The sequence below is a fragment of the Narcine bancroftii genome, chromosome 1 (genome assembly GCF_036971445.1).
Source record: "Narcine bancroftii isolate sNarBan1 chromosome 1, sNarBan1.hap1, whole genome shotgun sequence".
NCBI lineage: Eukaryota > Metazoa > Chordata > Chondrichthyes > Torpediniformes > Narcinidae > Narcine > Narcine bancroftii.
Window position 1 is genome coordinate 100,463,249 of NC_091469.1, and position 12,011 is coordinate 100,475,259.

At 41.0% G+C, this 12,011-nt stretch overlaps 1 protein-coding gene across 3 annotated transcripts in view; it reads right to left on the reverse strand.

Annotated features, from left to right (window-relative positions):
- Positions 1-6,698: 6,698 nt before the first annotated feature.
- The window catches only part of wdr31 (WD repeat domain 31), a 58,625-nt gene continuing 53,312 nt past the window's right edge, over positions 6,699-12,011 (reverse strand). For 2 of the 3 annotated variants that reach the window (XM_069934064.1, XM_069934076.1), the window contains one exon: positions 6,771-8,946. In XM_069934064.1, coding sequence (XP_069790165.1) covers positions 8,786-8,946 — 161 coding nt within the window. In that variant the 3' untranslated portion in view covers positions 6,771-8,785. The other variant, XR_011356403.1, reaches the window with a different exon arrangement.

Here is a 12,011-nt window from a genome sequence, read left to right on the forward strand (position 1 = left end):
CTATGGGTCACAGGGGTTATGAGTCCAACCTCTCAGGATCACTCTGAGTAGGGGCATGCGAAAGGGGTAAACTAGTCAGGGCCAGTTCTCTTAGGGGTACAGTGTCGGTGCTCCCGTCTGGGAATTTAATGTAGGTATAATTGGGATTGGTGTGCAGTAGCTGAACTGGCTGGACTAGAGGGTTTATTTTACATGTCCAAGCATGCCTCTTCAGCATTACAGTCCCTGGTGCAGATAGACAGGCTGGCCAGTCCATCACAGTTCCTGATTTCCTAGGAAAAGTAAATATATGTTCATGAAGTGTTTGGATTGTTGATGTACATAGTAGAGACTGAATGGAATGTAGTGCCTCAGGCAGCACCTCCTGCCACCGAGTAACAGAGTAACCATGTGTCTTTAACACGAGGTTAACAGTCTTCCAGACTGTGGCATTAGTCCTTTCGACCTGTCCATTGCCCTGGGGGTTGTAGCTCATGGTGTGGCTGGTGGCAATCCCCTTGTGTAACAGAGCTTGGTGCAGCTCTGCACTCATGAATGCTGAGCCTCTGTCTGTATGAATGCAACAGGGAAAACCAAAAATACTGATAATTCCGTCAAGTGCCTTAATGACAGATGTCGTTGAGACATCGGGTAGGGTATCGCAAAGGGAAATCTAAAATATTCATCTATTACAGTAAGGAAAAATACATTTTTGTTGTTAGAAGGTAACGGCCCTTTAAAATCTAAAGTGATCCTCTCAAAAGGTCGGGTTGCTTTGATGATAGTGGCCTCCGGAGCTTTAAAATACTGTGGTTTGCATTCTGCGCAAACAGGACAGCTTTTAGTCAGTTTTCTGACTTTTTCGAGGTAGTAAGGAAGGTTGTTAGCCCTTATATAGTGGAAGAATCTTCTGACCCCTGGGTGGCACAGTCTGCTATGGATCTCCTTTAGTCCTTCAAGCTGATCACTGGCAGCAGCTCATGACAATGTGTCAGAGGGATCATTTAACTTGCCAGGTCTGTACAGGATTTCATAATTGTAAGTTAGAATTCTATTCGCCAGCTTGCCATCTTATCATTACAGACTGGAACGGTTGACTATGAAGGGAGAGGTGAATGGTGAGACTGTCGATTGTTTAATAGACTCTGGCAGCACCGACAGTTACATTCATGAGAAGGTTGCCAGGCTTCAGTATTCATAAACATCTCATTATATTCTGATTGCTCTGCTAGTTACTAGCCTTGTTTTGGCTATGTCAGTGAATTCTCATGCCATTTATTTTATTGTTGTATTACACTCGCAGTAGATGGCTTGCCTGCTTGTATTTTACTTAGCAGCTGTCCTTTTGATTTTAACCCTACTTCTGCCGGGGGGAGATTGTGGGTAGTGGCCCATCGAAATTCAACACTACACTTTTCATCTGAGATTGAATATCCAGTAACACGGGAGTGCAGAGATCAGGCATTACAAAGAGTTATGCAAACATCAGCAAGACAATGTCCCTGCAAGTTCAAAGTAACCTTACACTTGTCCCATATAGTTTTTTTAAGTTCACTGCAAGCCATCGATATCTGATGGTTTGCTGGATATCTCCGCAAATTTAAGGCTTTGGCAACCTTCTCATGAATGTAACTGTCGGTGCTGCCAGAGTCTATTAAGCAATCGACAGTCTCACCATTCACCTCCCCCTTCATTGTCGACCATTCCAGTCCGTAACAACCTCCAAGCTTTACAGTCAACTGAGCTATCACAGGGGAACTTTGTGTTGATCTCTCCTCGCCGTCACTTGAAGTTGATTCAGCCAGCTCGTCTGAAGATTCCCCCCTTTCGTAGTTGTCTTCTATCCCAGCGGCCCCAGGATGAATTTTTCTTGGGACTTTTCTTCTTTTTATCAGTGGGAGTATTTTTCGCCCTGAATGCTTTAGCGAAGTGGCCGTGTTTCCCACAGTAGTTGCAAGTAGCGAATCGAGCTGGATACTTCTGCCTGGGGTGCCAGCTCTTATCACAGAAGTAACATTTGCCAGGGGTTCGCCTCTTTCTCTCCTTCAGGGTTCCAGCACTCCTGGATGTTTCCTTGGCAGTTTTCAGCATTTTGCTGGACTGTATGGCACTTCTCCGTATTTTGGCTAGTGTGACTGCCCGGCCATAGGTCAGGGGCTCTGTCTCTAGTAGCCTCTGACGGATGTAACCGGAGTCAGTGCCGTTGACAAAAGCATCCAGCTTCAAAGCATTGCGGTGTTGTTGCACATTGACTGCCCCGACATCGCATTCGTTTGCCAGTGAGTCGATGGCCAATGCATAGGCAGTATCGCTATCCCTGGGTTTCTGGCGTCCAGTCAGCAACTGGTGTCTAGCAAGTACCACATTCCGTGGTGCCGCATAGTAAGCAGTCAGATGTTCCTGGGCTATAGCCAGAGTGGTAGCTCCTTGCGTTTCAGCAAAAGGGATATCACCTAGTAAGGAATTCAGGTGGCCTCACTCTATCGACTCATTGACCACATTGTTCTGAGCCTTGTAGTAATCAAAACAAGCAATCCAGTGGTTAAAGATTTCTCTAGCCCTTGGGGCAGGCTGGTCTATTATCAGCTGCTCTGGCTTAAGTGCTGCATCCATTTCTGCTAATAAAACTGAAGTGCCAGTTAATGAAGAAGACGAAGCCAGTGTAGTTAAGCAGTAATCATGGCTTTTATTCGCAGAAACTAGTGGTACAATAATGAAAGACATAGGGTGCATACACAGTTATACCCAAGGGGAGTGGCCAAAGTGGTAGAGATCATACATGTCCAATGTCAGTAAAGCAGGGCTAAGCACAGAGAGAGAGAGAGTCTGACAGCTCAATATAGATTTACCACAATGTGTGTGCCCAACAAGGAACAAATCTCTCTCTGAAACCAACGAGAACCTTCCTGAGCGGTAACCATTTACCTTTATGCACCAGAGTCTGGTGAAAATTTATAAATGTTAAATTCTGTGCACAGTAATAAGAACTGCCTGATACTGGTGAACTTGGAGGGGTGAGAAGTGAGACTGGACTGTGAATCAAAAAACTTTCCTGAACATATTCACATTACATACACATGCGCTTAGAATTAGAACTGTGTTACATTAATAGTAATAAGTGAAAGTTTGATCCTGTTTTTATGTTTAAAGATAATTAAAAGTAACTTTTGTTTTAGTAACCATTTGTCTTGGCGAATTTCTATTGCTGCTGGGTTTTGGGGTCCTCTGGACTCATAACATTACCATGTAGTCATTATAATTTTAAATCTAATTAAGCGCTGACTTTGTATATAATTTTACATTGATGAAAAATTTTAAATAAAATGTTCAATGGAATCTAAAACAAATCTCAAGTCTGTGTAGCTGCAGAGGCTGCGGGAGTGCTGGAGGTGAATGTAGACACTTTGTAATCTTGAAGGGACTCTCTTTTGCTTCTCTTTGTCTCTAATTGTAATTAGTGTAAAACACTAATGACAACTCTTTGTCTGCCTTATGGCAGGTGGAAGACAATTATGTGTAATATTACATGTTCTGTACTATTGCATGACAATAGAGAACATGTCCTTAGCCAAGGGTGAGGTGCTTGAGGAATGAAGGGTAGATCATGTTGTTCCATTGTTTAAAAAGGCTCTAAAAATAATCCTGCAAATTATAGGCCAGTGAGCCTGATATTAGTAGTGGGTAATTTATTGGAGGGTGTTCTAAGAGAATATGTATGGATAGGCAGGGACTGATTGGGGATAGTCAACATGGCTTTGTGTAATAGGTCATGTTTAACCAATGTTATTTAGTTTATCAAGGAGGTTACCAGGAAAATTGATGAAGGGAAGGCTGTGGATGTTGGCTACATGGACTTCAGCAAGACCTTTAACAAGGACCTGCATGGCAGGTTAGTCAGGAAGGTTCAGCTGCTCGGTATTCATGGTGATGTGATGTATTGGATGAGTCAAGTCTGCTCCACCATTCCATCATGAGCTGATCAATTTTCCCACTCAGCCTCACTATCCTATCTTCTCCCCATAATCTTTGATGCCCTGTCATTGGCTTTATGGGAGAAGCCAGAGAGTAATGGTGGATGATTGCCTCTGACTCGTGGCCTATGACTAGTGGTATGCCTCTAGGATTGGTCCTGGGTTTATTGTTGTTGGCCATCTAAACCAATTATCTGATTGATAATGTATAAATTATATCAGCAAGTTGGCAGATGACACAATGATTGGAGGTATAGTGGACAGCAAGGATGGCTTTCAAAGCTTGCAGAGGGATTTGGACCAGCTGAAAAAATGGGATGAAAAAATGGCAGATAGAATTTAATGTAGGCATTTTGGAAGGACAAACCAAGGTAAGACATACATAGTAAACAATAGGGCCCTGAGGAGAGCAGTCGATCAAAGGGATCTGGGAATTCAATTACATAATTCCCTGAGAGTGGCATCATAGGTTTTGGCAATAATCAAAGTATTGAGTGGAGGAGTTGGGATGTTATGGCAATGTTGTATAAGACATTGGTGAGGCCAAATCTGAAGTATTGTGTGCAATTCTGGTCACCTAACTACAGGAAAGATATCAATAAGATTGAAAGAGTGCAGGGGAGATTTACAAGGATGTTGCTGCGTCTTGAATAACCGAATTACAAGGAAAGGTTAAACAGGTTAGGCCTTTATTTCCTGGAGTGTAGAAGAATGAGGGGAGATTTAATAGCAGTACTGTATACAAAATTACAATTGGAGTAGATAGAATGAATCCATGTAGGGCTTTTTTCACTGAGGTTAGATGAGATAAAAACTAGAGGACATGGGTTAAGGATGAAAGGAGAAAAGTTTAAAGGGAACATCAGTGAGACCTTCACATAGATAGTAGTGGGAGTGTGGAACAAGCTGCCAGCTGAAGTGGTGAATGTAGGCTCAATTTTAACATTTAAGAAAAATTTGAACAGGTACATGGATGGGAGGGGTATTGACGGATATGATCTTGGTGTAGGTCACTGGGACTAGACAGAATAATAGTCCAGCTTTTTTCTGTGCTGTAGTATTCTATGGTTTGACAAGGTTCCCCATGATAGGCTCATTTAGAAAGTCATAAGACATGGGATCTGAGGAACATTGGCTGCTTAGATTCAGAATTGGCTTGCCTGCACAAAGCAGAGTATAGCAATACTGTAGCTGGAACATATTCTTCCTGGAGGTCAGCGACTAGTGTTGTTCTGCAGGGATTTGTTCTGGTACCCCTGTTCTTTGCAATTTTTAGAAATGACTTGGATGAAAAGGTGGAGAGGAAGGGTCAGTAAGTTTGCAGATGATACAGTGGTTGGAGGTGTCCATTGGAGATGCATAACCTGAATAGGATATACGATATTACACCTACTAATTAAACCTATCTGTCCTTGATAGTGTTATAGGATTTTCCTTAATTCATTCAATATGTAGTAAATACTCATCCATAATTCTAATTGCTAATAAGTTTCAGGATTTAGATCTAATGCAAAGAATAATTTAATATCATTGGATGGTGTAACTTAAGAGGGTACTTGTAGGTGATAACATTTCCATGCACTTGTTACTCGTATCACTCTGGGAAGCAGCAATTGCAGTTTTAGGAAATGCCATGGAAGACTTGCTACGTGACATCCTGAGAAAGTATACCTTGCTTGGATGAAGGAAAAGGATGTTTAAATGAATGAATGATGTGACAAGTAAGCCTGATACTCTGCACTGATGGAGCCTCACTCTGAGTGCTACAGGCACATTCGCCTGGAAGAATGCAAAGTATTTCCTTCACACTTCCAAATGAACTTGATGGTTATGGGAAGGAGCATTAAAACTCAATCTGCTGGAGGAACTCAGGGTCTAGCAGTATCATTTCATGAAATAATAATTGTTCACATTTTGGGCCAAAACTCCTCATCATAACTGGTAAGTCTGCTGGTAAAATCCTCACTATAGGCCTGATCACTCACATTGAGGAAAGTCTTCTTTCAGAAAACCAATGTCATTTCCATGAAGGGCATAGATCAATAAACATGATCTTTATAGGAAGACAAATCCAAGAGAAATACCAAAAATGCAACCTGATCACCCCCTTTGTCAATCTCACTAAGCTTTCAACACTGTTTGTCATGAGGGCCTATGGAAGAACAGGCATAGTAATGCTGCCCCGAAAATGTCCTCACAATTGTCTGATGGCCATAGTAATGGATGATGTGGTCTTGATGAAGGGTTTCAACATAAACATCGACAATTCCTCTCCTCTCCAACCCCCCCAACCCCAACCTCTGATGCCCCTTGACTCCAGGAGATTGATTTCGCTGCAGATTCCATCATCAGATGGTCGAACTATTTATTTATTTTTTTAAAATTAGACACACAGCACCATAGCAGATCATTTTGGCTCACGAGTCCGTGCTGCCCAATTTACACCCAATTAACTGACACTCCAGGTACGTTTCAAACAGTGGGAGGAAACTGGAGGCCCCGGGGAAAACCCATGCAGACAGAGGGTGAACATACAAACTCCTTACAGACAGCACGGGATTTTAACTCCGGTCTGGATCGCTGGTGCTGTAAAGGCGTTGCGCTAACTGCCACGCCAACTGTGTTGCCCAATTAGCCTCCAACAACCTTATGCTGGTGGGGATGTTTCTCCTGCGTTCACAAATGATTATTACACCAAAGATGCTAGATGACACATTCAGTTAAATGAACATAAGGGCAGTCTCACCAAAAGAAAATCAGTTCTTCTGTCGATATTTGAACCAAGTTCTTCATGAGGTCTTGAGCTGTATAGTCTAGATGGAATTATATTCAAACATCAGGTGCATCCTATTAATACAGAGATGTCAGTAAAAATAACTGTTGACAGCATATTCCATTGCTTTGCTGATGAATGAGAATCTTCAGTTTGACAGCAATTGTTAGGTTAGATTTATTCCCCTTGGAGTGGCTAGGACAGGTCAAACATGTTTACAACACTGGAAAAGGTCAGCTACAATTCCATAGTAACACAATCAAATCAGTATAAACAGTCCCAACTTGCCTTGGTCAAAGTCTGATTCTATCACACAAGCAGGATAAATAATAAAACTCATAATTCATGAGATGGTTTTCCAACGCTCAATCACCTCAAAACTAATTTGACTATTACATGCGATCAAATGAATTATTTAAATAGATATGATAGATGGGTCATTTTGCTCTTTAAAGCAAAGTTGCTTTCAACTAATATTTTTCTATTGATTCGGGAAGGAACGTTTACTTTGGTACCTGCTAATGGAAGAGGTTTATGACAATTAAATGCCAGGAAAGTAACCCAACAGGCATGCTATAAAGCATAGACGTGTCCAATGTAAATGATACAAAGATATCATCTTTGCACTTCTATGCGGTTTTCCCATTGCAGATTCTGGTTATAATGGCATCTGCTGGCTATTCTGCAGACAGCTGTGTAGGATTAAATTCCAGATTAGGATACCATGATGGAACTGTTAGAGCACAGAAGAAAGCTGTTTGTCCTATTAGGTCCACAATCTCTCAGCAGAAAGCTTTGCATAGTTCTAATTTCTCTATTTACTTTTCTTCACTAATGGCATTACTGTGGGGAACCCACCAAAAGACTAGTGAAAGGTGCTGCTTGAACTCCCAGTGTTTTTTTGTTCCCTTAACAAGGGCTCCAATCAAGTGGACTAGTATCAATACCACCTTGCATAATATGCCACATACATTAGTAACAGCATGGTAATGGAATCAGCAGTGTGCAAAAATAGCATTGCCTCAATGAAGGTTGGAAGATGTGGAATAATAAAATAATGGGTTCCAATGAAGTATGAAGTTCAGCTTACCATCCTTTGCTTTCCCTTTTGATGTATTCTAGCTCAAATAATCTATTCAAAGATCCAGAGGCCTTTGCCTTCAATACTACCCATTAACATACAGCAGTGGAACAGCTGTCAGAGCTGTTGTCTCACAGTGCTAAAGACCCATACCTGAGATGTTGTCTGTAAGGAGTTTGCACGTTCTCCCTGTGACTGCATGAGTTTCTGCTGGGTGCTCTGGGTTCCTCCCATATGAGCTAGCAGTCTAATTGGCTAAAGTTGCCCCTGGTGTGTGGAATGTGAGGTTAGGGGAGGGCGATGAAACTGCGGAGGATTAAAAAAAAGGGATCACTGAAGGATTATGTAAATAGTTGGTTGATGGTCTGCACAGAATCAGTGGATGAATGGTTTGCATCTGTGCCCATTTTTCTTCTGACTTCCAAGCAATCTATGCTCCCAATAATCATCTTCACCTCTTTATTCAGCCTTGTACTGGATTATCACCCATATCTCTCTCTCTGATATTTATACCAATGAGGCTACAATTCGTGCTGAAGTGAAAGATCCAGAGAACAGGAATGGACACAAAAGGGACAACTATGTGTTTTTAGCTAAATCTTATAAAGAAAATGTTTGTAAGTTGAGATTTACTGGATCTGCCAAACTGCACCCCCTTGCTGTGTGATCTAACGGCCTGATGAACTTCGCTCTCCAGGGCTTTGAGGCTAACTACAACTATACTGTTCCTCTCCAGCTTAGCACTGGGAATGAACCATGGGAATATTCTTAAGTCCACAGCTCAGTTACTCAATGGCAAAATAAAAGTATACCTGGTTTATTTCTGCATTGTAAATTAAATCTGAATTGCATGATACAATTCACATTCTGAGGATCTTTGTTAGAGGAGGGTGTTTACAGAGATCATTGCTCTTTTCTTCTTTAACTTGCTTGATTCCAACTCTAAACTGAAGTATTTGGCCTGCTCTTCTACTGTCTTATTCAGAATCGAGCCACCTCACTCAGGCTGCAGCCATTTGAATAGCTCAATTGGAGATGGTGAATCCCTGTATTAAAGCTGCCACACAGGAGGCTGGTACCATCACTGCAGACTAATGATGTGAGAGGTCCGGCACCATCCAGGCAAAGGGAACTTATACAGTCTGCAATTAAGGAGAAAAGTATTTAGTCAATCTACAAAACAGCTGACCCCCTACCCCCATTGCAGTATCCCTTAAAATAGGTGGAGAATTTAAAAAATAATGATTTTCCTCTTACAACTAAAAAATTTATTTCTGACTAGTTTTGTTTCCCACAGTTCTCTGGATGATTGTTAATCATGCCTGATACACTAGGAAAAGCGACTGAAATAAATAGACTGTTTCATCCTCACTGACCAGTAAGACTGAGAGTAGATGAGTTCAAGTTAATCTCTCAACTGGGAGAGTATAGCATAGAAAGATAAGACAACAGACAATGGGTCTGAAGCAAAGAAGGAAAGACTCTCAGGTATAGGGTTGGTTCACAGGCTTTGATTCACTGGCTCCTGTGGCCAGAAACAAATCCAAGGTGCACGTCTGCAAAGGCTATAGAAAATCCAAGCACAAGTGAAAAGGCAAACTACTTGTATTTAGTTGTAATATAGAACATTACAGCCCTTCGACTCACAATGTTATGCCAACATATATAAACCTAAAAAAAAACAAAACGAAACCCTCCCTACTTCAAAGCCCTCTATTTTTGTTTCATCCAGATCCTTGTCCAATAATCCCTTAAATGCCCCTATTATTCTTGCCTCCACTACCATCCCTGGCAATGCATTCCAGGCACCCACAACTCTCTGTTTAAAAAAGAACTACCCCTGATGTCCCCCCTAAACCTTCCTCTCTTCACTTTATACAGATGTCCTCTGGTGTTTGCTACCCCTGCCCTGGTGTTATGAGCCCAAAGGACCCCAAAATCCAGCAGCAATAGACATTCACCAAGACAAGTAGTTACTTAAACAAAAGTTGCTTTAATTATCTTTAAACATGAAAACAGAGTCAAACTTTAACTTATCTCTATACTTAACTAACTCAAATTAACCCCCTTCTAATTCTAAGCACACGTGTATGATGTATGTGTAAATTTAAGAAAAGTTCTTTGGTTCACAGTTCAATCTTACTTCTCCTTCTTTCAAGTTTTCTGGTTGCAGGCAATTCTTATACTGTGCACAGAATTTAACATGTATAAAGTTCACCAGGCTTTGGTGCTTGAAAAGTTAATGTTTACCTCTCAGGAAGGTTCTTAGTAGGTTTGTAGAGAGAGATTTGTTGTTCCAGGATTTCCACATGGCAACCTTTCTTTCAGGCCACCACAAAGTTCCTTTCTGTTCCACTTATTCCAAGAGAAACATCAGACAGATAGCACTTCCAGCCACCCGCCTCTCTGGAGTTTTCTGTTTCAAACCAGCTTCCTGGCTTGCACTGTTCAGCTGATTTCAGTGTCACACACACTGAGAGAGCTTGTTGAACTTGTCTTATCTCTCTCTCTCTCTCTGAGATTGCCAGAAAGCCCATGTGACTCTCTCACTTGCAAAGATCTCCACCTTCTTAAGCAAACCACAGGAGTTCTCCTCTCTTGGTCAAGCTGTTGTCTTAGGTAAACAAAACCCAGAGTGACCTTTCTGTGAGTACTTTGCAGAAAGGTCAGAAGCTTTGTAGTTGTCCAACCATCCAGCCTGTCTCCAATTCCCAACAATGGTCTATTCATTTCATGACATCAGTTCAATTAGCACCTACTTGTGAAATGTACATAAAAGTCTCCAAAGATCCAGCAATGTTACTGAATATGAATTCTTCAGTCTTTCAAATAAGATCTGTGCAAAAATGTGTGGGAGTATGTATGTAGTCTACTCTAATTTTAGCAAAATTCCTCCCAATATTTATCCATTACACTGGGAAAAAAAGATGTTGGCTGTCTACCTTATCTATCCTCTCATAATCTTGTAGACCTCTATTAAGTTACCTCTCATCCTTCTTTGCTTCCAAAAAAAAAGCCCCAGCTCTGCTAACTGTGCCTTATAAGACATCTTTTCCAAACCAGGCAACATCCTGGTAAATCTTCTCTGTACCCTCTCCATAGCTTCCTCTAATGAGGTGACATCTTTTTGGATTTCAGAACATCCCAAAATAAATTGAATAATTCATCTAATGGAATTGAGTTAAAGTTTCTGACAAATAGCAAACAGCCCTTTGAAATCTTTTCAGGTTTTATCATGCCACCATTATATATGTGCTCTCGGGTGGAGAATTAAAAACATCACAGCATTATATGAAAGAAGAGCAGAGGAGTCCTGACTCATATCCTAGCCAATACTTGTTCCTCAGTCAATATCATTAAAACATATTGGCCGAGGAATTGTCAGACTGAGATGTTTATTTAATTTTTTCCCAGAATGGAATGTTATGAAGATTGCTTTTGGGTTGACTAGCAATGTTTTGGAAATCTAACCAGATATATTATTCACAAATTGTATTGATGTGGATCAGTTGTATTCATATTGATGTGCATCATTTTTAGAGGATCTCTGAAGGAAATTGACTCATGTGATTCCATGTTCTGGGCATTCTCAATTCAACTTATTTTATAAGAAATGCTTCCCCTCTAGCTTTGTGGTTGAAGACTAACCTGATTCCAGCTCTTGTAACATGACCTGGGTGGGTTCATCTGCTTTATTTTAGGACTCCAATATTCCTTTCACCTCAACAACTAACACACCATTATTATTTATTGTGAGAGAAATTGAGTACAAAAGTACAGAGGTTATGCTTCAGCTATATAGTGCTTCAGCACTGGCACTGGAGAGAAATTTTGGAGAACTGCACAGTTTTGGTCTTTATAGGGATGACAACCGTACTGAAAAGGTTTACTCAAGTAATAACTGGAAAGGGCAGTTTGTCTCATGAGGAAACATTGGACAGGCTAGGCTTGTACCTGCTGAGAAGAATGGATACTTGTCAAAAGCATAGAAGATGATGGGGGATCTTGACAGGGTAGATGTGGAGATGTAGTCTATCATGAGAAATCTAGAATTTTTGGTCAATGTCCAAAGATGTATGGGGTTAGTAGGTTAATTAGTGAATTTGGGCAGTCCAGGCTCGTGAGCTGGAAGGGCATGTTACAGTGCTGATTCTCTAAATTAAAAATCTGTGTTTAATATTAATGACGTGTGCAATTCAGATATTTT